This window comes from Schistocerca piceifrons, chromosome 3 (assembly GCF_021461385.2).
Source record: "Schistocerca piceifrons isolate TAMUIC-IGC-003096 chromosome 3, iqSchPice1.1, whole genome shotgun sequence".
NCBI classification, from domain to species: Eukaryota; Metazoa; Arthropoda; class Insecta; order Orthoptera; family Acrididae; genus Schistocerca; species Schistocerca piceifrons.
In genome coordinates, this window is record NC_060140.1 from 734,332,908 (window position 1) to 734,358,872 (window position 25,965).

The 25,965-nt window shown below is 41.3% G+C and overlaps 1 protein-coding gene across 2 annotated transcripts in view; it reads right to left on the minus strand.

The window, feature by feature from the left end:
* Positions 1–11,615: 11,615 nt before the first annotated feature.
* LOC124788214 (UDP-glycosyltransferase UGT5-like) overlaps positions 11,616–25,965 on the minus strand; it is a 90,752-nt gene continuing 76,402 nt past the window's right edge. The window contains exons 6-8 of one of the 2 annotated variants that reach the window (XM_047255393.1): positions 15,119–15,341; positions 14,816–15,035; positions 11,616–12,127 (exon numbers count right to left, since the gene is read on the minus strand). In XM_047255393.1, coding sequence (XP_047111349.1) covers positions 11,851–12,127; positions 14,816–15,035; positions 15,119–15,341 — 720 coding nt within the window. In that variant the 3' untranslated portion in view covers positions 11,616–11,850. The remainder of the gene's footprint in view (positions 12,128–14,815; positions 15,036–15,118; positions 15,342–25,965) is intronic. The other variant, XM_047255392.1, reaches the window with a different exon arrangement.

A 25,965-nucleotide genomic window follows, 5' to 3' on the forward strand; every position in this document is an offset into this window, starting at 1 on the left:
CCAATAGTTGCTGTAATGTCGTCAGTAATGTTGCGATTTGTTGCTTCTGAAACTGAAAAAGTTGCGTTGGATCCATCACACTGTTCCCGAGGCCCGGAGGTAGGAGGTGGAGGGGGCAGGGAATTCATGGTTTACACAAATACGCTATCGCAAAATGCAAGGGAAATTTGATTAGTTGTGAGGCTCACCTCCTGGAATATAGGCAGAAAACAACAACAAATTAGCAAATAGAAACACTTGATCACCACTGCAAGCTAAAACACAACAGAAACAAGAAAAATCTCCAGCCAAGTTTACTATCTACGATCGCCACTGAATTATCCTCGTCGCCACTGTAGTGTCTTGTACTGCAAGGAAGCCAGGGAGAGGATGTTGTTATGGATGGCAGGTAGCCTCTTTCGACAACACAAATGCACACGTGGATTAATGCGGTTCTTTATTTGCATGAACATTTACTTAACTTGAACAGAGTCCATATATTGTGGTACAACCTCATCTGTATTAGTCCTCTTGCAGGAAATGTTGGTAATCTTCCTATTACAGACTTTAGTATCACCGTTAGTCCCGCTTAAGTTACTATTCCTGTGGCTATGTACTGTTGTAGCTGTGATGTGAACTGAGTCCGCTCTATGAATGTACTGACAGACGCCAAACACGTTGGTGGCGTGCTGCTTTTCGATGTGTCTCTGGCCTCCCTTGTGATGGGTGTGCTTGATCTTCGCGTTACATCTTTGCCGGCCGGTGTGCTGGCGACAGCTTGCGCCAACACAGTTCAAATTATGTACACATTCATTACACTTACACTGATTATTCTGAGGAAAACCACGAATGGTCAGCGTCTTGCTTTTCTCTTTATACTGCAGCATCACTTCTTCTGGTCCTAGGTGTCAACGCCGCCGTTTGTGGCATTGTATGTGGTTATAAATTCAGGCTTCTTTACTTGTGATGATGACACCGTTCCTTGGTCTTTAAGAGAGCTAAGGACGGTAGTAACTTTTTTTTTGGGGGGGGGAGGGGTGACATAAGAGGCTATCAACACCACTGGCTGTAAACTAAATAATGCAGAGTATACTTCATGTCCTTGAGGTGTAATAAAATCGGCAGGCTGTTCACCTTTGTTTTTCCGGATAGTACGGACTAGTGTGAGATATTGGGCGACAAATAATGATCTAAACCGAGAGATGTAAAACATTTATCACACGTGATATAAAGTCCGGACTTTTCAAGTTCAATCACCAGGGTTTTCACAACATTCTCTCCAAGTTGCAGGGCTCTGGTTTCTTCCTCCTTCTTAAAATACAGTTTCATCTTCCAATAGTAGCTTGTTTCACTGTCACATTGCCCAGAATTTTATTCCATATCTAGCAGGTTTTGACGGGATGTATTGCCGAAATGGAGAGCAACATCGAAATGTGACCAACTGTTCGTCCAGAGATGCACCGTCCTGGAATGTAGGCATCCCTAATGGTAATTTCCACATCTCACAAACTTATCTGATTGGTTCCAATTTGTCACTTGATTCCATGTCGAGATGCTGCACTCTCAACGCGCAACACCCTCAGAACATCATGAAACCGGTTGCGAGACATGATTTCATTGAACAGTGGTCTGCCATTCTCAACACTCCAAAGCTGACATTGGTCGGACATTCTCAACACTCTAAAGCTGACTCATATCTTGATTTCTTGACTTTTAAACTCCGGTCAGGATCAGAACACAAAGAAACTTTTTCATTTCATGCATTTGTGTATCCACCCAGTCCTCGTAAACGTTTCGCCTTTTCTTTTTGTCCACATATACACTGTAATTAAGGGGTACACGAAAGAACGAGATAAAACAAGATTCTTCATTACCACAGTTCCAAATCGAATACCTTGTAGGTCCCTGGTCTTCTTTCAATACATCCCTTCCTGTTCCTCCTACCACAAATTCCAGCTTGAGGAGCTATGGCCCATATTTCATTCCCATTATGAGAAAACAGTAAGTCACACTCAGCTGAATTTGCAGTAAATTGCTCTTCTCCATCTTTGTAAAGAGAGTCTTCATGATCATCTTCTTCGTGTAATTCTGAGTTTTCATCGACGTCTACCTCATTATGTTCATCCCTAGATGATTCACATTCAGTCGGTGGGTTTTCAGAATCAGAAGACTGCTCCAACAATTCCCTTATCTCCTCATATGATAGTCGTCCGTAACGCGTGCTTATCATAAGGATGAATGTTGAACACTGAAAGAATAACAGCGCGAGTGCACAGTCGAAAATGACGTAAAAGACGCTGCGCAGACGCAAATCTGATTGTTGGAAAATTGCTTTTAAGGGAACAATTCTGCAAGTCCTGTACGGGAGGAGACATGCACCAACACCTTAACAAAGCCATAGGTAAATTTTTATAATTTTTTTCCAAAATCATCACTAACATGACAAATTAGGAAAATTCATGAAATTTTATTAAAATAAAATGTATAGCTACCAATAGAGAAAACATTAAACATCATGGAGATCTAATTGTAGGTAAAGGGTTGAATGTCAAGCAAGAGTATGCGGTATGTAGTCAAGAGTACACAGTAACGTTAATCGCAAGAAAATTCACCACGTCCTTAATAACCTGTGCATTCTTCATGCCACCATTAGGAACAATTATCACACTTAATCCAGTATCCCGTGACAGGCTGCTTGCAGACTTGACCACAACCTGGGAAATTGCCTTCTTGAATTTGGACCTGGTTGTTCCTGAAGTTGGGGGATGCGATTAAGTTCATATTAGTCCTGGTGTTTCATCTCTTCTTCATTTCGTCTGGTTTAGCTTTATCTTCTAACAACGCATTTTTGTACGGAGAACTAGACAAAATCTCGGATTTCTTGCCATTTCTTTGTTCTGGATCGATCATATTTTGACAATGGATAGGCCTACACCTGCTCGTGCATCAGCACTCTGAACTTCACTTGTGTCACGTTCTTGGTTTTTTCCTGGCGACTGCGCAGACAAGTCATGTGTCACTGAGAAGCAGCATTTGTTTCTGGACTCCTCTTGAACTCCTTTGCCTTCTTCAGTTGTAAATCCGTCTCGCTCAGTGATTTCTCGTGGAACAAAGTCTACAATTGCGAAGGCAGCCGGATTGAATGGAGATATTTCCATTCAATCGAAGGATTTCTCAGCTGTTTGTATATAGCTCTAAACATAGCACTCATGTCTGTCTGCCTAACGTGTCTTCCTGGATTAGTAACCATGAACTTATCAGCTACGACTACGTATGCTTATTTAAGAGGACCATAGAACGCCTTCTTCAGTGGTTGTGACTGGAAAGCTGAAGTTGAGAAAGAAGAGTTATGTTATTATCTCTGCAAAATGTGATAGCTTCAAGAGAACATTGGGGGCCATGGTTGTCAAAAATGACAAGTACAGGATCATTAATCGAAGATTTTACGTGCTGAGCAAAGTGCTTCAACCACTGCACAAACAGTTTGGAATTTATGAAACCAAACCCAGAAACAAGGACTGAAGTTCCCACGAGGGCTCCAGAGAAGACCAACAGAATAACAGAACACATTTCGGGTAAACAACAAAAACAATAACAATAATAATATAAATAATAAGGAAATAGTTACCGCTTTCAGTCGCTTCCTTAACGTACATTCGTTCGTTACCAAGGACATAGCAAATTCCGTTTTTCCGGTTCCTACATATTCGGGAATAAAACGGGTTTAAAATAAAAGAAAGGGCACTACAAAAAAGGACATATTAATTTGTATTTAATTTCGCAATGTAGGTAACTCACACATTTCGGTTACGCACACGCATTCACAAGAAAAATTGTTTCGATGCAAAGAAAATCACATAGACAGCAAGTTAGAAACAAAGAGGAAGGAGGGCCGGAGAGTTAAGAGTATGCGCGTGGTTTTTTTTTTTTTTATCTTACAGTATTCTCTTAGCCGATGGGCAACACAGTTGAAAAAAAAAAAAAAAAAAAAAACACGGATGACAGTCACTGCTTGGTTCCGCAGTTTGTCGTGCCGTGGTTTGTTCCTCAAAGAGCAGTGAGTCTTTTAGCGAAGAATTTTTTTTCTAATCCATACCTAGCAAGTGCTTTTTGCTTACGATGTACAACTTAAAGAGAACATAATTTGAAACCAAAATATTTACCTGCTGTAACCAATATATCTGGCGGAGGTCTTCAAGATAATATGTGATGACATCACTACAGAAGCAACATCTCAAAACAGTTTTCCGTTGTCGGTCAGTGTTTCCATGCAGAGAAAATTCTATTGCGAGCTCTTACCAGACGCTTACTCTTACCATGCTTTACCCTAATTGTGAATCAGTACTGCTGGAAAAGTGTGGCTAGCAAAAGTCACACGATTCCGGTGGACACTACACTAAACGAAAACGTTTCTTGTCTACGTGAACAACGATACGGATATAAAAACACTTTTAATAATACGAACAGTACAAATCGCAATACTCGTCCGCGCAACTTAAACAACACACGACCTCGTGAAGCTCGCCTGAAACTATATAATCGAGAAATCTGTTCTGTGTGATGAGTGTAGGTCCAGCAAAATTAAAGGTCATGATTCGCTTCTAAGATGTTTAATTCACTTAAAGACACTCAGTCTTAAAGTTTTCTTGTTGAAAATCGCTGTATCAATTTATTGGTGTAGATAGTCTATAGCACACCTGTTTAAGGCCCCGCTAATCCGGTGAAATCTCGTTGTTCCACGGCCACCAAATACTAACGGATGCTTAGCGTCACCTGGAAGTATTAGCGAACATTTTGGTTCCAACGAAAGTTGTTCCTCAGGACGTGATAAATCGCACGCAGGTGGTTGATGCTGACACTTAGAAAAACCCTACGTAATTCGTAAATGCAAACGTATGATGTGACGCTGAACTTTTCCTCTAGCTGTAAGAAATGAGTTGGTTCAACGACAATTGCAGAGAAGAATTTCAGGCCACAACCTTTCCTTGCCTCTGTTATCTGTACTTGGTTAAAATTCTACATAATGACTAGGAAAGGAAGGAAACTGGCACAATTGGAACCAACCAAAGAGCTGAAATCACGCAGAAGAGACGTAGACAGTGTCAGAAGGAGAAGGACCTTGTAATGAAAAGATACACGTGTTATTCATGGGATACTTATCTAGCTCTCTAGCGAGGCACTTTAATATGTAAAAACGACTGTGAAGACAAAACTATAGATCCGCAGATGATGTACGACGAATATCACTTTTTCTGCAGAATAAATCGCCATTTGATTATATATTACTGCATATATCTTTTGTACTATCTAGATTTCGACTTTTAAGACATTATCGAGTACAATGTTAAAAGCTGGAACACGGAAATAGTATGACACATAGTAAAAAACATTCAAAAAATTTTTAAAAAATATTAGATGCACACTGATATAAAATTACGAGATATTCACTTACTCCTTAGACCATTAACACGTAATATCTGTTAAGGCAGTCCAAAGCAGGTAAACAAAAATAACACGTGCCTTTAAGATGTAATTGTCAAATAAAGTAGACTATGGAAGACATAGTAAATACATAAGTATCACAGATAAAAGTTTGTGTTAGGTGTCATCTGACCGCATGTGGTTACCTTGGGAGACAGCACTATGAATCACTATCTTTGTAGTTACATGTGTACATCAGATCGTTAATAATATGAAGTGAACAAACATTATGCAATCTGAAGAAACCGAAGTTCATAAGGAACGGATGAAATAAAGTACAAAAGACAATGAATAACACATAACGATATAGTAAGCGCCAGTAATAATATAAAAAATTACTAAATATGAGAGAAAAACGGGGCGAGGGGGTAGGAAGGAAGGTGAGGGGAGGGTGGAAATGGAAGGATAAGAAATAGGAATAGATAATATTATGTCAGGGTCGTATGTGGTTAAAGAAAAGAAAGAAGGTAAAGAGTGTGATTGGAAGGACACGAGTGGAGGTAGAGGTTGGAGGACGAGGTGTGGCCCCACTGCAGAGGTCAGTTAGTGGAATGGATAAGTAAGAAGTCTAGTACCAGTTCACCTCTTCTCCCACTCACCCATAATTTCTCATCCAGATTTCCCCTTGCATCATACCCCCCCCCCCCCCCCCCAATTCGATTCAATGGATTTCTCTACTTCCCCACCTTCCCTTATTCGTTAGATATATTCTAATATTGTTAATTATTTACTGTTGTCGTAATTATTATGTGGTGACCCCAATGTGTCACTCAGCTTGGTCTTGACATATTACTTAAACTGTGATTTCTGGATCTGTTCTTGTTGTTATTAACAGATACTGCGAGTTTTCCTTTGGACTACTGGCTGCTTCCTCTTTCACATTCGATACACAGTATTCCACGCATGTGAAGAAAGTTGTTTTGCAAGTAGGCTTATAATATTTACAACACAGCATTTAATTTATCACACACCTCAGAACAAGATGATTCCCTCCAATATATGATTAGTTCCCTTCTTCGAACATTTTTCTTGCATGAAATGCAGATGGATGGGTGTTACTTTGCTAGTTACAGATCAAAATATGTTCCACATGGTCACTGATAAGTCACTGACAAAGCTCGTCCTACTCTTCATATATTGTATTAATGGAGGTATAAAAGATCTTGCTAGTCATTATGGCCCAAATAGATAAAAACACTGAATGCACTGAGCATCAAACCGCGCAGTCCGCACGTAGTTTTCACTTTGCGGGTAACGCCTGCCACTTACCTAGACCATGTAAGGTCCTACCTGAAGTCCATGTGGTTTATGGTGGTGAAAATCTTGCCAATCTATCCATGCATAGCTAACATGCAATCAGCCAAATTAGGAGACCTGACAGAAAATAACATTGGTTACATAACACCAGACAAAATCAAACAACCAATAAACACATAGCATCTTTTCTGGGGTCAGGGAGCTGATATACCATCAGAATCAACTGCAATTGGCGAAGCTGGGACAGGTCAAAAAGTAAATGGAAAACACAGCAAGGCCCTGTGCTGTTTTACAAACACCGACTACAACCTCAAGGAGACCAAGGTCGATGGCCCAGCAGAATAAGCGTCTATGAGAATCCTCAATATTCCAATTAACACTCCCAACGCCATTCCCACCACAGGGATCAGCCTGCATGCAACCATAATCAGCAACGACTCAAACAATACCATTACAACAGTGACCCCAACATGAAGCACCAACATCCACACACACTAATTGGGGCACTTGCAGAATCTATACATTTACTGTGAGGTGCACTCACCATATCACAGACCAACACTACCCATATATACTAACTACAGGTAGAGGACCAACTGTAACAATGAAACGTAAATATGAAATTAATAGCAGTCATGGTGACTTCATCACCAAGACATGCCAAAATGCAACTTGCATTAGTGAGTACTAACCACAGCAGCGACAAGCGAAGACATTTATCCACGCCTGGCATGGACCTTTTTTGATAGGAAAAACTGCTTCCTGTGATAGTATATAACACGTCTTGGGGAAACAGCACACCGCTTCATGTTTGCATCTTGGTGTGTCTGCCACTCATCAATTTGAGCACAGTTACTCTTGCTTTAAGATGGATTCTATTTGAACTCATGTGTTTGGTATCAGAACATCGCCTTTCTTTAAGGTTACTCATAGTTTCCCCTCTACATAGTCTGTTATCGTGTTTACGACGATCTGTTGTCTAAAAGGTTAGAACGTGGCCGCTGTGTATTACTATGCTGTTAAATGAGTAAATAACCTAGGCAGACTCTATTATAGTGTGTCTGTAGCGAGCCTGGCCAAAGGAAATTCGTATCATTTGTCTATACACTGGTTTACATAAAAAGAAAGCCGGCACAAAACGTTAATCAGAGAGTTGTGTTTCTCACATTAACACATAACACACAACGTCCTCTAGTGTTGTTAGTAGTAAAGTATGCTTATTACATAGAAAATAAACGACATTCTTCCTGCGAAGCTACTACACTCACGTTCAGAAAAAAAACAGAAAACCTTGAGTGACTAGAAATAGGACGTTCATCTCACAGGACATTTACATTTGTATGTTCTCTAGAAGCGATCAGCTTTTCAGTCACCTCGTTTCAGCATGTGTCCTGTCGCCTAGTAGGCACAGGGTCCATTATGCACCCTGATAACTTGTTCCATGCGTGATGGCACCGACGCGTATTAGACACGAACGCCATCTTGTGGTACAGCCTTCCATGCTGCATTCACCTGGTTCCAAAGACCATCTATGGTGACTTGGCATTGGGTCACAGCGTTGCACCTGTCGCTTCACTATATTCCACACATTTTCGATTGGAGACAAGTCTTGTGACCTGGCGGGCCAGCAAGAAGGAACATGTTCGTGCAGCAACATGTGGTCTTGCATTGTCATGCTGAAAATGGCATCTGCGGTATTGAGCAGAAAGCGATGGGTACAGGTCGCAGGATGTCATTCACATAGGTCACACTGGTCACCGTGCCCCAGACATGCACCAATTGTGATTTGTGGTTGTACCGAATAGCACTACACGCCATGTCTTGAACTGGTGCTGTACATTTTGTGCGAATGCAGTCACTGTGAGGCTACTCCTCCTGTCGTGGTGAACCCAAATGCAGCGATCATTTTCGAACAAACAGAAACTGCAGTCATCCAAAAGGACTATCTGATGCCATTCCTGTCCCCAGTGACGTCGTTTCATACACCATTTCCATCTAGCTTGTTTCTGCACATTCGTCAAAGGGAGAAGTGAACGACACGCACGCAACCGATGCCATAACAAACGGCAACCCCTGATGATACAGTATGATGTGTTACACTGTTCCACTGTTGCGCCAGAGCCAAGGAGAAAGCAGATCTATCCTGCAATTCCATTCGAATGAGATGTTGATCTTCTCTGGGGATGGGGGGGGGGGGGGGTGCGACCTAAGCCATCCCGTCGCGCTCTACGGCCTTCTGTGAACCAAACCATTCTACACACCCTCGTTGTACTACCGAAACACTTCGTCTTACACAAGCAGCAATTTCCTGGGTAGATGAATCCAATTCTATCAAGCCAGTAATGCGCACTGTTTCAAACTCACTGATTTGACGGTACAGTTCGCACATACGTCTACGAGGCATCGTGCAGGTCTGCTCAAGTCACACTGATCCTTTATCTTCGGTTTGTAGCGACAATGAGTGCCGCAGACACATTTTACCGGTTGCTGATGTTGCGCCACGATATCGATGTTGACCTAAACCCGCTGGCCGACGTGGTTCAAATCCTAATCATTTCTGCAGAACATACTAATATACACATCCTGTGAATGTAAACGTCCTATCTCTAGTCGTTGAAGGTGTGCTGTTTTTCCTAAACATTATTGTAATATTCTGGTAAGCACCTGGACTGGAAGTATCAGCTTCACTAGATTATTCCATGGCTTTTTGGTCGGAAGTTCGAGTTTGAAGATAACCATCCAGAAGGTAAATCATTTGTGACAGTCCATTCTCGTCTTAGAGAACGACGTCACTGTGTATTGTATCTACACTAGGACGAATATAAACATCAAAGGAGTCATAGCTGTAATCCTAGGCACTCAGAGCTACAAACGCATTTACCTTTATACTATGGTTTCACTACGCTCACACCGAGGTGCCACAATGTTTAAATCGGAAAGAGCATCGTTCCAAAGCCCCATTAGGATATCGATAGTTAAGTTCTCCGCTGTTTTAATGAGTATATTAATGAAAATGTCAGTGTTGCCGTTTCCAAAAGAACACAGTCAATTTGCTCTCTCAACCCACTCCTATCGCCATTTCCATCTTGAGTGTTTTGCTGGTTACCAGAACGTTTTGGTGGTTAACAGAACCATTAATTATAACAATCCAAAGCTTTTTCCTTCAACTCTATCGAAACAACGAGTCTTCATGAAAACTTTGATCTTGAACTCAGTTTTTATTGTAGCGCGTTTATGCAAAAGCTTGTTATGACAGCATAGCAGCCAACCTCTGACACTACCCCACGTCATAGTTCTTGAACGTCCTTAGATGAACCATCTGTTAATGAAGTAGCTGGTGGAAAGTTGTTACTACACTCTACGAAAAGCAAAAGGAAGAACACGTAGTCCCTTTACCATGTCTGACATGAAATTCTTCGTATATCCAATAGCCTACAGTTGAGTTCGTATGGTGGTTGACGTCTCGATAAACTTTGACCAATTTAGTAACCCAAGCAGTATTTTCTTCTTCTATTCAAGCATACAGATGAGGCATATTGACTGCAGGTCCGCTTTTTCTCGTGTGGTAGTTGAACGGTGCGCTGCTGTGGTGATAATATACTACATTTCTGTCAGTTTCTGCAACTCTTGACGAGTTACTATTGCTATAGTGTTTTTTCCTTCTTTATAGAAGCCAATGTAACGCGAATCACTCCATACGTTACTACTTACATATTTTCGCTAAAATGTTACCTTATTTTTTCTATGATGTGTTAAACTTCGGAGCTGAAACGATAATCCTTGATTGCTTTATACTGAGTTTAGACAGTAAAATTGATTTTTGTCTGTTGCAAATAATGCTCTACTACCTTACGACCAATCGCAAAAGACGATCCAGAAATTTCAGCTGCTACTGCGGCTCTCCTACATTAACAAACAGATTCTTTTGAAGCCATCCTGGATAATGCAGAAGCTTGGATTTGATTTGGCTTACTAATGTTTCTTTTTCCTCTTCAATAAAGGTGACTATGATTGAAGCAAGAGCATCTGTTTTAGTGTAATCGGTACTACTCCCATTATAATTTCTGAGAACGATATGGAAATGAATATTTTGAAACAATTGTCTGTTTCATTCATACATTGTGGCTATAAGTATTACCAACAAAATTAACAAATGTACCCAAACATGTATGTGTTTCTGTAAGTTAGGTGACAAGCATGAAAACAGAGAAAACAGCTCCCTCAAAATAAGAAAATAAATGTATAAAAATAAACTGCAGCTGACACCCATAGAGGATGCAAAAGTAAACAGAGTAAGAATTTGAATGAAATTTTCCCTCTGAGGTGAAGTGTGCCCTGATTTTAAACTTGGCAGATTAAAACTGTGTGCCGGACCGAGAGTCGAGCTAGGGACCTTTGCCTTTCGCGAGTAAGTGCTCTAACGGCCCAAGCATCACCCACGACCCGTCCTCACAGCGTCACTTCCACCAGTACCTCATCTCCTACCTTCCTGAGTTTACAGATGCTCTCCTGCATATCTTGAGGTGCTAGCACTCCTGGAAGAAAGGATATTGTGATATACGGCTTTGCCACAGCCTGGTAACGTTTCCACAATGAAATTTTCACTCTGCAGCGGAGTTTCTGCTGCTATGAAACTTCTTGGCAGATTAGACCTGTGTACCGGAAGGAATGAAGTTAACGGATGAAGTTATAGCGGAAGGATGGTTGTGTCGTCGGGTAATCAGTCGTGCATGGTTAGCTTAGTCGGTAGAGCACTTTCCCGCAAAAAGCAAAGATCTTGAGATAGAATTTCGGTCCGACACTCAGTTTTCATCTGCTATGAAGCTTCAGTATAAGAACTGTTTCCATTCTCGCCATCACATAACATTGCAAATACCAGTCAAAGAAAGATAGTACGAAACAAAAATGTTTACTTTATAAAAAATACAGTCATTCCATTAATAAATACAAAGGGAGTTATGTTCCTGTTGTCTGTATAGCAGCAATAATATCTTTCTATAGCAGTGCCATGTGAAATTAAGGAGTCATTTGCTGAGGTTCACATTGCAACACAATCTTCTCTGTGGCCTAACACTTGGCCCCAGCTATAGTCAAAAACAATGAAACGCCTACAGATTCGTTCCAAAATTAGCTTCACGCAGTCTTTTGCTTCAGATTAACAGCCACAAGACTTTTGCAATAGCAGGCTATCCTGTACAGCAAATAGATCGCGACTGACGCCGTCGCAACGAAGAATGCGATGACGTCGAGCAGCAGCAGCTGCCACCAGCTGAGGTCGAGGGCTGCACTGCGCAGGTGGGGAGCACCCTTGTGACGTATCACGTATTCGATCCACCACACGGCAGTGTCCAAAGACCTCTCCTGGTGCTCGCGGAATACCGCTGAGAATCGCTTCATATTTTCTCGGTAGCTGTGGGGAAAAAGAGGATGGATGATCATTTGTTACAAGTAGTAATTAGTAGTGACGGTAAGAGAACAGCACAAGGAAAAATAGCTCCAATAAAGTAAAACCTACTAATAGATAAATAGGAAACAAAAAATCAATATAAGTTAGGATAATCTTTCTACAAGTCGCACTAAACTTCACACTCGATTCAGATACAAGTTCAGAAAGAGTAAAAAAATGTACAAGCGAAAGACAGCAACCTGTATTACATAAAAGTTTTCTGAGTATCTTACCATATCATATTATAAAAGCCATACAGGAGGACTGACGTTTCGGCCATGGTTAGACTGGCGTTCTTCTGGGTCTACCTGATGTGCTTTGGTTATGAGGTGTAGCTAGGGCGGGCGCGCAGGCAATGGCGGCTCTCTGTTCGAATCACACAATCGAGCCCCAGTCTCACAGAGATGTCCTGAGGTGTCTCACATAGAGAGCACCCCAGAGTACCCCTCAGAGCTACAACAACCGCTTCTCGCTATTTGGCAAGAATAACCTTTTTTTTCATTTTTTTTTTTGCAAGGATAGGGACCTTTATTTACGATAATGTACAGTCAAATCACCAACAGAATGTATAGTTTCACATACACACCGTGTCCTTCATACCACATGTATACAGACTCATCTTGATTCACCTTACGACGACTATGTGTTCCGTGTTTTCACAACAAAGGACACTGTCGAATATAAATAAGACTTACCAGTTCTCTATTATAAACTTCACCAACAACAAAAGTTTGGTAAGCAATAACATCACGGCAATCGAATCTTTCAAGGACACCTCACAGTTATGGCACATCAGTAGACCCAGAAGAAGGCCGGAACACTGGCTTCGCATACTTAGCTTCTACACTACTGGCCATTAAAATTGCTACACTACGAAGATGTGCTACAGACCCGAAATTTAGCGGACAGGAAGAAGATGCTGTGATATGCAAATGATTAGCTTTTCAGAGGATTCACACAAGGTTGGCGCTGGTGCCGACACCTACAACGTGCTGACATGAGGAAAGTTTCCAACCGATTTCTCATACACAAACAGCAGTTGACCAGCGGTGCCCGGTGAAACGTTGTTGTGATGCCTCGTGTAAGGAGGAATTTTGCGTACCACCACGTTTCCGACTTTGATAACGGTCGGATTGTAGCCTATCGCGATTGCGGTTTAACGTATCGCGACATTTCTGCTCGCGTTGGTCGACATCCAATGACTGTTAGCAGAATATGGAATCGGTGGGTTCAGGAGGGCAATACGGGATGCGCTGCTGGATCCCAATGGCCTCGTATCACTAGCAGTCGAGACGACAGGCATCTTATCTGCATAGCTATAACGGATCGTGCAGCCACGTCTCGATCCCTGAGTCAACAGAAGGGGACGTTTGCAAGACAACAACCATCTGCACGAACAGTTCGACGACGTTTGCAGCAGCATGGGCTATCAGCTCGGAGACCACGGCTACGGTTACCCTTGACGCTGCATCACAGACAGGAGCGCCTGCGATGGTGTACTCAACGACGAACATGGGTGCGCGAGTGGCAAAACGCAATTTTTTCAGATGAATCCAGGTTCTGTTTACAGCATCATGATGGTCGCATCCATGTTTGGTGACATCGCGGTGAACGCACATTGGAAGCGTGTATTCATCATCGCCATACTGGCGTATCACCCGGCGTGATGGTATGGGTGCCATTTGTTACACGTCTCGGTCACCTCTTGTTCGCACTGACGACACTTTGAACAGTGGACGTTCCATTTCAGATGTGTTACGACCCGTGGCCCTACCCTTCATTCGATCCCTCCGAAACTCTACATTTCAGCAGGATAATGCACGACGGCATGTTGCAGGTCCTGTATGGGGCTTTCTGGATACAGAAAATGTTCGACTGCTGCCCTGGTCAGCACTTTCTCCAGATCTCTCACCAATTGAAAACGTCTGGTCAATGGTGGCCGAGTAACTGGCTCGTCACAATACGCCAGTCACTACTCTTGATGAACTGTGGTATCGTGTTGAAGCTGCATGGGCAGCTGTGCCTGCACACGCCATCCAAGCTCTGTTTGACTTAATGCCCAGGCATATCAAGGCCGTTATTACGGCCCGAGGTGGTTGTTATGGGTACTGCACCCAAATTGCGTGAAAATGTAATCACATGTCAGTTCTAGTATAATATATTTGTCCAAAAATGGTTAAAATGACTCTGAGCACTATGGTCATCAGTCCCCTAGAACTTAGAACTACTTAAACCTAACTAACCTAAGGACAGCACATAACACCCAGTCGTCACGTATTTGTCCAATGAATACTCGTTTATCATCTGCATTTCTTCTTGGTGTAGCAATTTTAATGGACAGTAGTGTACATTATGGTGCGCTACAATAATCAGAAAACTTTTATGTCAGCTGACTCTGGTTGTAGAAGCCTACGCAAATACATTCATCCATAGAAATTATCTATTTTATGTCTAAAACAAATGTATATCAAGTGCAAATAGGTTCAGAATATGTCGTCGCTCGACTAAAGGAATAAAATGAGGTCAAGGCTAAATATTTTGTCGATATAGGAATCTCTGGAGGTAAGTGAGAGCTCAGTTCGAGAAATATGAGGAGTAGAAGTACGTGTTAGTTTGTTACTTTCTCTACAAAATGGAAACGTATAAACTTACCTAGCGTTTCCAAGTACTGTATGAATGGCACTCAGAACCGTATCGGTAGTGACGTCTTTGAACTGCAAGCGGTAGCCTATACCGGCCTGTTCCATCTTAGCCACATTGTGGGGCTGATCTCCAATGAAAGGAATGCCAATCACAGGCACTGCGAAGTAACTTGCTTCATTCATGCTCTGGAGTCCTCCCTGGGTAATGAACAGTTTAATGTTTGGATGTGCTGAAAAAGTGGCAATAGACGTAAAAGTTTCGACACTGACGAAGCTATACTTGTAAAGACTGGTGCACTGTATGGAAGCTTACCCAAGACGTCCTGCTGGGGCAGCCATTTGGCTATCATGACGTTCTCCGGCTGTTCAGGCAGGCTGTCCACCTCCCACTTCCAGAGCACCCGCTGAGGCAGCTGTGCGAAAGCTTCGAGGAACGCTCGCCTCTTATGTTCTGGCAGCGCAGTGCTTCTCACGTTGCTGCCGAGGCTGAAGTAAATTGCACCATCTTTTGCACCATCGAGAAAATCCTGGATATCCTGTAAAATAAGTAGTCTCATGAGCCAGTTTATCCTGCACGCAAATTGTTACAATAGGTAATGTTTCAAAAATATATAGAAAACAATCAAAGAGACAGATTTTGATGGGATTTGTGGTAAATTTCTTTTATTCCTAAGCACAATAAACACTACATTTATCACTTGTAACGATTGTAAATTGGGTGTCAAATTATTTTCATCACAAGGTATTCTCCTCTATAGATTAAAAGCCACTAAACTCATTTGCATCACTGAGCCTATGGGAACATCAAAGTCTATTTCCCCCGGAGCGCTACTCCTCGTCTTAGAGGGTATATCTATGTTGTTTGGCATTGTAGATAAGAACTTGTAGTAGGTTGTAGTTAAGAATTAATGATGTGTTCCTGTATATATACGCTAACTGATAACTGACGAAACTGAAATCATTATGTGCAATATTTCTGTTGTGTCACCAGCTGCCAGCGTATCTTGTTTTATTTTCACAATAATTTTGCTATATTTTATCAATGTTAAATCTCGATATATTTAGCCACAGATTAAAGCTTCACTCCTCTTTGTATCATAACAAGTCTGAAGTGAGAACATCAGAGTTCACCTACACCAGAGATAACCTGTTTCATATGTTTACTATGCATGTATACACAGTTTCAAAACGTGAGTGACTGCTGCTGTCAAATTTCACAAGTGTGAAGATGTACTAACAGACATCTCTCATTACTCATGTTGAAACAGAGCTGCCTACAAGCCAGTTCAAATTGAGCAATATTTATTATAATTATTGTTATTAAATTATCAAAATCTAATTTCAAATGACCAACTAAACTGAAAGTAATAGTCATTAATATTACATGCACCATACTCATGGATAAAAATCAACCCAATAAAATTGTAAGTAATTGCATACCTACATATCTTTAGTGAAGTGATTTCCAGTTCAGTTTTTCATAAAAATAGGAACCCTATACAAAACAACATTTCTCTTGATATACCTCATATTTCATCATTTGCTGTAGTGAAATATCAACACCCAGAAAACTTATGTCTATGGCTTCATTGAAGTTAAAATACTGTTCGTATATACACCCCTGCTCAAATAACTATATTATCTTTTTTATGCTTATCTCAACAGTCACATTAAAGAAATTTCATATGTGGTTGCTCAGTGCCACCTAGTAAATGAAATGTGTTAAATTTGAGACATTTACCTACATATGGAACATGGTTACATCCAGCATATAAATTATGCTATATTTACGTAAATTTAAGGAAATGATTCCTTGCATACATTCCTAGACCTTTCTGAAGTAAGGGCTTTTGTAACTTGCCAATTAAAAAGGAGGTGAACTAGCTATCATTTAACAATAGAAAAATCTCATTTCTGTCGATAAAACTGTGACTTTCAGTATTATATGATTCAAATATATAACTTAAATTGTAATTAATGGGCTTTCTCTCATACATTCTTGTATTTATGTTACTTATGAAGTTGTGCTTTATGTAATCAAGTAGACCTAAAACACAGAAAAGTAATTTTTGAAAGATATCCAAAGGGATATAATAGTTTATCTAATAATTTTCCACATCTGTAACAGAATTTAGAGCAAAAAAGTAAGGCTGCAGTTATTCTCTTAAATATTATTAACCTTTTAGAGGATTTGCTACACAAATAATTACCCCTGTCGACGTTCCTTAAAATAGCTGGTCTACAACTACTCTAAATCTCATACAAACCCATATCTTCATCCATATCTTCATCACTCTGTTGTTGTTGTTGTGGTCTTCAGTCCTGAGACTTGTTTGATGCAGCTCTTCATGCTAATCTATCCTGTGCAAGCTCCTTCATCTCCCAGTACCTACTGCAACCTACATCCTTCTGAATCTGCTTAGTGTATTCATCTCTTGGTCTCCCTCTACGATTTTTACCTTCCACGCTGCCCTCCAATGCTAAATTTGTGATCCCTTGATGCCTCAGGACATGTCCTACCAACCAATCCCTTCGTTACGTGATCTACCCACCTAATCTTCAACATTCTTCTGTAGCACTACATTTCGAAAGCTTCTATTCTCTTCTTGTACAAACTATTTATTGTCCATGTTTCACTTCCATACATGGCTACACTCCATACGAAATACTTTCAGGAACGACTTCCTGACATTTAAATCTATACTCGATGTTAACAAATTTCTCTTCTTCAGAAACGCTTTCCTTGCCATTGCCAGTCTGCATTTTATATCCTCTCTACTTCGACCATCAGCAGTTATTTTGCTCCCCAAATAGCAAAACTCCTTTACTACTTTATGTGTCTCATTTCCTAATCTAATTCCGTCAGCATCACCCGACTTAATTCGACTACATTCCATTATCCTCGTTCTGCTTTTGTTGATGTTCATCTTATACCCTCCTTTCAAGACACTGTCCATTCCGTTCAACTGCTCTTCCAAGTCCTTTGCTGTCTCTGACAGAATTTCAATGTCATCGGCGAACCTCAAAGTTTTTATTTCTTCTCCCTGGATTTTAATACCTACTCCAAATTTTTCTTTTGTTTCCTTTACTGCTTGCTCAATATACAGATTGAATAACATCGGGGAGAGGCTACAACCCTGTCTCACTCCCTTCCCAACCACTGCATCCTTTTCATGCCCCTCGACTCTTATAACTGCCATCTGGTTTCTGTACAAATTATAAATAGCCTTTCGCTCCCTATATTTTACCCCTGCCACCTTTAGAATTTGAAAGAGAGTATTCCAGTTAATATTGTCAAAAGCTTTCTCTAAGTCTGCAAATGCTAGAAACGTAGGTATGCCTTTCCTTAATCTTTCTTCTAAGATAAGTCGTAAGGTAGTAGCTTACCCGCACTCCTATTGTTTTAATCATTATTAAACCTCCTCCTCATTACCCCTATTTGATTTTGTATTTATAATCCTGTATTCACCTGACCAGAAGTTTTGTTCCTCCTGCCACCGAACTTCACTAATTCCCACTCTGTGTGTTATATTTAAGATATAAAAACTAGTTCTACTTGTAAACTATGGTTTAACAATAATTTGTGATGTGCAAATCTGCACAGTGTTAATTGCTTTTCCCATTTTCTTTGAAGTACCAATACCCTCCATACAATGGAGTTTTTGTGATGGAATTAATAATTTTAGAGTTTGAAATGTTCCAGTCTTAAATCCTTTGAATTTTATTCTTTGACCTTTGTCGGTCATAGATTGCACATAAAGTGGCCAATTCTTAAAGATTAGTGTTTTTATGCTTTCTTTTCACATCTTACATTTGTGTGGATATGTTATTATATTTAATAGTAGATTAAGTCCTCTAAATTATAAACATTGATATATTCTGTACTCAATAAGGTTTTTCCTTATTTCCATAGTAATGTGATACATTTACTTCCTTTATTGTCATACACTGTATACACCAACTTATTTGATAGATATATTATTCTAAACTGAACTGAAATAATGCAGTTTACTTCCAGCTACCCATGTCACTTCTGATATTTTGATCAATAGTTCTGATAGAGATGTTGCAACATTTTAAATTCTTCTTTGAGTGATAAAGTACAACTCCTTCATTCATTTCTTAAAGAAATATCTTGATGTCTAATGTTATCCAACTAACATCTTTACCAGTTTCTCAGTTTCTGTAACAAACTGAAGTAAGATTTGCAATGGATTAACATCTAACAGTAAATCTTTTTCCTTCTATTTCTTTGCCACCCTTTATATTTGTCTGAAATAATTTGATTATTTTTCTCATCTACGTTGCTCATTAACACAATGAGAACTAGTGCCTCTGGTCTTCGTGAACTGATAACATATACTGTGTTACCAATAATTACACTACAAAAACTGTTACATTATCCTTCTCTTCTCACCGAACTCTGTTCTTTGAACCCTCTTTCTCTATCGTGATTACAGTTTTTCGATATTCTGAACTCTCTTTCCAAATGTTACTTTATAAAGGATGATCCATCAGTACTGGCAACGAATAAATGAGCGATGTAGATATTAATGCCAGTGGCGTTGAAAACTGCGTAAATCACTAAAACTGAACAAGGTCCCAAGGTACACGGAATGTTTGCTAGTCTATACAGAATCTACAGCTTATTTGACCACTATCTTCTTAAACTGCAGAATGCTTATACAAAAAACGATACTTAGTATTTCGAAGATTCCTTAAGTTTTTTACAATACTACCGCCAAGTATAACAGTCAACAATATGGTACAGAATTATGCAATAATATTCTGAAATCAAACATAAAGACATATCTCGAGCTGAAAGTCCTGCTCCACACTAAGAGCAAGGGTTTTGGACAGGAAATCCCACAATTGTTTTTCTCACATGGCATCCTGAAAATCATGCCTCAAGGTAGCCAAGTGGATGTATTACCTCTAGACTTTTGAAAAGAATGTCACTCAGTAGCATACCAATGCTTATTAATAAAAGAATGGTCATTGATATACCAAATGAAATGTGAGACCGGAATGGGAATTTCTTGCTATGGAGATTGCATCATGTTATCTTGGGTGGAGGGTCATCCACAAAAGTAGAAGAAACTGTGGCATGCCAAGGTAATGTAATGGGACCAATGCTGCTAATGCGATACTTCACTGACCTGGTAAACAAGATTAATAGCTGTAGCAGATATTTTGCTGAAGTTGCCTTTATTTACACGGATGTGACGAAAGTCATGAGGCTGCGATGTGCAAATATACAGTCTGCAGTAGTATCGTGTGCACAGGCCGTAAAAGGGACCTGTAATTTGAGCCGAGGAGATTCATGTGAAATGGTTTGATAGCGAATTCAGTCTTCCGAGACCCATAGTGTCAAAAGTGTGTCGAGAATATTAAATTTCAGGCATTACCTCTCATCATGGACAACGCAGAGACCGATTGCCTTCACGTAATGAATGGGAGCAGTAGTGGCTGCGTAAAGGTATGAGTGCTAACAGACAAGTAACACTGCTTGAAATAACCGCAGAACTGAGACGTGGGACTAGGAGAGCAGGAAAGGTGTGGATGGGGCCTAATCAGATACCGTTGGTTGCACAGAAAACACATACACTTTATTTTTAAAAAATAAAATTCTCAACTATCATTTTTCAAAGATTTTACTACACTGGCGACTCAAACCTTTATTAGAAGAATTGCAAGTTATTGTCGTCTGGAGGCCACAAGCAATGTTACACACAATCAATACCTGAAAGCCTGATTAAGAAGGTTTAAAATTATTCTTCGGCTGAAGGCCAGAAGCAATCTCAAAAATACACAACTGCTGAAGGCTTGAATTACCAATAAGGAGGACAATTACACGTTAAAAAAAAAACCAAAAACCCTTTAACAATCTTAATAACTGTAACAAGTTATAGTGATGGCTGAAGGCCTTATCACGACAGAACTGAAACTATTTGTCAGTTGAAAGCCACAAGCAATGTCGCAAACAATTAACGGCTGAAGGCCAGCAGCAGTTTCAGAATACACAAAGGCTGAAGGCCTGAATTACGAGAGAGGAAGGCAGTTACACATTAAAAAATACTAAGATATTTTCTTCTTAACAATCAAAATGGTAACAAGTTATAGTAATGGCTAAAGGCCTTATTAAGATAAAATTGCAAACTATTGGTTGGCTGAAGGCCACAAACAATGTTACACACAATCAACGGCTGAAGGCCTGATTAAGAAAGTTGAAAATTATTCGTGGGCTGAAGGCCACAAGAAATTTCAGAATATACAAGGGCTGAAGGCCTGAATCACAAGAAAGGAAGGCAATTGCACGTTAAAATACTAAAACCTTTTTTAAACAATCTTAACGAACTGTAACAGGCTACAGTGACGGCTGCAGGCCTTATTAAGAGAAAATTAAAAAATAATAATGTCGGTTGAAGGCCACAAGCAGTATTGCAAAGAATTAACGGCTGAAGGCCGGAATTACAAATAGGGATACCAATAACATGTTAAAGCATTAGGGTAAATTTTAAATAATTATAACAACTTGTCCAACATAAGACGGAGTGATCCACAGGCAGTGCTCCCTGGATCGACCTTAGGAAGATGACTACAGCTGTGTAAGCAGTGAGACAGGCAGCCAAGAGTTGTCCTCACGTAACAGGATGGCAATGCACACTAGGGGTAGCTTCAGCGCCGACTGACCAACTAACCAATCCGCCTAACGTCCGGTCACCGGTACAACAGTGGAATACTTTTAGGCAAGGGTGAAGAGACAGACAGCACTACGTCTTTAGAAAACACCCAAGGCCGAAGGAAACACTAGAGCCAAGACAGAACTCTCAAAAAATATGCGCAGTATAATAAGAGCTGCTGTCGAGCTACACGCCGTGTCGGACAGGATCAACACGACGAGGAAAGATACACTGCCGGAAAAGTATGTTAACCTAGAAGGCAGGTCACTGGGGCGTTAGTGGCCACAAAGCAGAAAATACTGCTGGTTGCACTTCACTAATAAGAATAATACTAAATCCAAACTAACATCGGCTAATAGCTCCCACCAACCTGACAGACTCCACTTGTTGCAGTTGGTCTCACCGACCCTGGGAGCAGCATCAAGCAAACAACAGCGAGATCTCAAACAGTGGAGGTTTCAGTACTGGACATGGTTCACCCAACTTCAACCGTCCTGGGTTTGGTCGTCAGCTACAGAGCTACAGCCCCTCAATCCGGCAGTGCCTTCACGCCGCCAGCGGTCCCGGCCTCCCCTCGTGCAGTGGACCTTCCCGCTGTTCAGTCCAGAGCTGAGAAGCAGTGAGGTCCGGACAGCCAGTACTCGCCCGACCGCTGGCGACACACATGCACTGTCTGAAGGAAGGATTTGGTAGCGAGAGCGCACGACCACGTCAAGGACCACATTCAGGGAGTTTAGTTGAATGGACCGTGATATTCGAGTAGTGCAACTTTCACTGGGGTGTGTGTGCCCGCCCGTCGAAGTGACCACATGGCATAAGTTGTCAATCCACGATTTATACTGGATTCTTTCCCATGCGTGACTTACGTGGGGACGACCGTTGGTTGGTCGTTAGGTCGATCATCGCAGCAGACGACGTGCATTTGGTCTTCCGACTGCCTGTGGCTTCTCTATGTTTGTGCCGACTTATAATTCGTCCGTGTTGTTTCACAGTGACTGGTTTTAGTATTGTGAGTTGTTGGTGGAATTGTTTTCTCAGATCCACCCGTATCTTGTTGTTTTGATGAGCACTAATTTTAATGCTGTCTGCGTACTGGGTTTGGTGGAAGTTGCGAACAGACATCAGTTTGGTTGGGGCGCAGCAGCAAGCAGGTCTGTGCAGCGCGAGGGCAAGCCACGGCCACTGGCAGGGTACTGTCACTGCCGGATCGAGGAGGGGTAGTTGCGAAAGCGACGACTTCGTTGTACACCGAACCCTGGACGTTTAAGTTGAGTGAAGAGTTAACTGCTTATGCAACCCCAACTATTCTGAGATCTCTCCTTTGGTTGCCGGGTTGTTGCTCCCAAGGCCGCTGAGAATGGCGGCAACGAGTGAAGTATTTTGAGGCGGTGAAATATTTCAGTTGTCTTTCTCTATTCTTTATTCATCATTGAATTTAGTATTATTCTTATTAGTGAAGTGCAACCAGCGGTATTTTTTGCCTTGTGGCTGCTAACGCCCCAGTTGTCTGCCCTGGAGGTTAGCGTACTTTTCTGGAAGTGTACCTATCCTCTGAGTAATGAGAAAAAACTGGGGAACTGTGGTGGAGAATGGTGTATGGAGAATTGGAAAGAACAATGAAATTTATCAGTTAATGATGCAATCCACTATCATGAGGAAATTAAAAAGTAGGGGCTGCAATAGGCTGGACATGTGACTAGAATGGAAAACAACAGAATCACCAAGAAAGCATTGAAGGAACTCTCCGGGCAACAAGACCATTGGGCCAACCCCAAACAAGGTGGAAAAATGACACAGAGAAAGACATCGCAGCATCAGGAAATTCCACAGGGTGGATAGAGGCTGCAAGAGATACAAGGCGGTGGAAGCAGATTGTTGATGCAGCGCGTGGTCTACACGGCCAGTGATAGCTGAGAAGAAAGAGAGAGTACCTTTCATCGGCGTGTTGATGCTGTCCGACACGGCGTGTAGCTCGACAGCATCTCGTATTATACAGAGTGATTCAAAAAGAATAACACGACTTTAAAAATGTGTATTTAATGAAAGAAACATAATATAACCTTCTGTTATACATCATTACAAAGAGTATTTAAAAAGGTTTTTTTTCACTCAAAAACAAGTTCAGAGATGTTCAATATGGCCCCCTCCAGACACTCGAGCAATATCAACCCGATACTCCAACTCGTTCCACACTCTCTGTAGCATATCAGGCGTAACAGTTTGGATAGCTGCTGTTATTTCTCGTTTCAAATCATCAATGGTGGCTGGGAGAGGTGGCTGAAACACCATATCCTTAACATACCCCCATAAGAAAAAATCGCAGGGGGTAAGATCAGGGCTTCTTGGAGGCCAGTGATGAAGTGCTCTGTCACGGGCGGCCTGGCGGCCGATCCATCGCCTCGGGTGTTTTCTGAAGACGTAGTGCTGTCTGTCTCTTCACCCTTGCCTAAAAGTATTCCACTGTTCTACCGGTGATCGAACGTTAGGCGGATTGGTTAGTTGGTCGATCGTCGCTTAAGCTGTCCCTAGTTGAGTTGCCACCCTGTTACGTGAGTACAACTCTTGGCTGTCTGTCTCACCTTACCTTATGTTTGAGTTTACTCCCTACGTCGACCCTTGGAACATTTGCTGAGAACCGTGTGGCCTGAGTCTTTAGATTGTGATGTTGTTTTAAGGCTATTTGCAATTTCCTAATTATTGTTGGTGTGGCCTTCAGCTGAGTAATAACTTCACTTCTTTTATAATACGGCTTTCAGCCGTGTTACAATAAGTTTTTTTTTCAAAGCAAACTTGTATCAAAAGCAAAGTATTTGTTGAAATGTGTGCTGTTTAGAACTGTTCTTCTGACTCCTTCAGACATTTGTTTTTTGAGGTTACTGTTAGTGGCCTTCGGCCCAATATTGTGGAATTTTTGGTGATAAGTACTTCAGCTATGTGCGGCTCGCATTTTTGCCGTTCATAACTTGAAAAGCGGTAGTGGCGTCTCGATTCCTTAATGTGTTACTGACGCCACTGAATTGCTAGTATTGTTGGTCCGCGAGTGGTAGCAGCAGCGGCTATCGATATCCGGTACTGTGGTACTATCTCTAGTGCCATGGTAGGTATTTCCAGGTCGTTGTGTGCGTCAGGCAGTTCTGGCCTTCGGATGGAGCAGCGAGGAGGTCCGCAGCGCGGAGGCAGGCCGGGACCGCTGGCAGCGTGAAGGCACTGCCGGATCGAGGGGCTGTAGCTCTGTAGCTGACGACCAAACCCAGGACGGCTGAAGTTGAGTGAACCATATCCAGTACTGAAACCTCCACTGTTTGAGATCTCGCTGTTGTTTGCATGTTGCTGCTCCCAGGGTCGGTGAGACCATCCGCAACAAGTGGAGTCTGTCAGATTGGTGTAAGCTATTAGCCGCATTCTACTCATTGATGTTAGTTTGGATTTAGTATTATTCTTATTAGTGAAGTGCAACATGCGGTATTTTCTGCCTTATGGCCGCTAACGCCCCAGTTACCTGCCCTTTCCGCATCGTGTTGATCCTGTCCGACATGGCGTGTAGTTCGTCAGGCTGTTGAACTGTGCTGTGCATATGTTTTTGGGAGGTCTACCTTGGTTCTAGTGTTTCCTTCGGCCTTGGGTGTGTTTCTGAAGACGTGGTGCTGTCCGTCTCTTTGCCCTTGCCTAAAAATATTCCATCGTTGTACCAGTGATCGGACGTTAGAAGACTTGGTTAGTCAGTCGGTCGCGCTTAAGCTGTCCCAAGTGTGAGTTGCCATCCTGTTACGTGAGTACAACTCTTGGCTGCCTGTCTCACCGTTTACACAGCTGTAGTCACCTTCCTCAGATTGATCCAGAGAGCACTGTCTGTGGATCTCCCCATCTTATTTTGACAAGCTGTCATAACTGTTTAAAACTTACCCTAATGTTTTAACATGTTATTGCTTTCCCGACTTGTAATTCTGGCCTTCAGCCGTTAATTCTTTGTAACACTGCTTGTGGCCTTCAGCTGACAAATTATTTTCAATTTTCTCTTAATAAGGCCTGCAGCCGTCACTATAGCCTGTTACAGTTCGTTAAGATTGTTTAAAAAGGTCTTAGTATTTTAACATGCAATTGCCTTCCTTACTTGTGATTCAGGCCTTCAGCCCTTGTGTATTCTGAAAATTGCTTGTTGCCTTCAGCCCCAATAATTTTGAATTCTTTCTTAATCAGGCCTTCAGCCATTAATTGTTTGTAATATTGCTTGTGACCTTCAGCCGACAAATAATTTTCAGTTCTGTTTTAGTGAGGCCTTCAGTCGTCATTATAGCTTGTTACAAGTTATGAAGATCATTTGAAAGGGTTTTAGTATTTTTAAGGATAATTGTCCACATTATCTGTAATTCGGGCCTTCAACCCTTGTATATTCTGAAATTGCTTGTGATCTTCAGCCCACGAATAATTTTCAACCTTCTTAATCAGGCCTTCAGCCGTTGATTGTGTGTAAGATTGT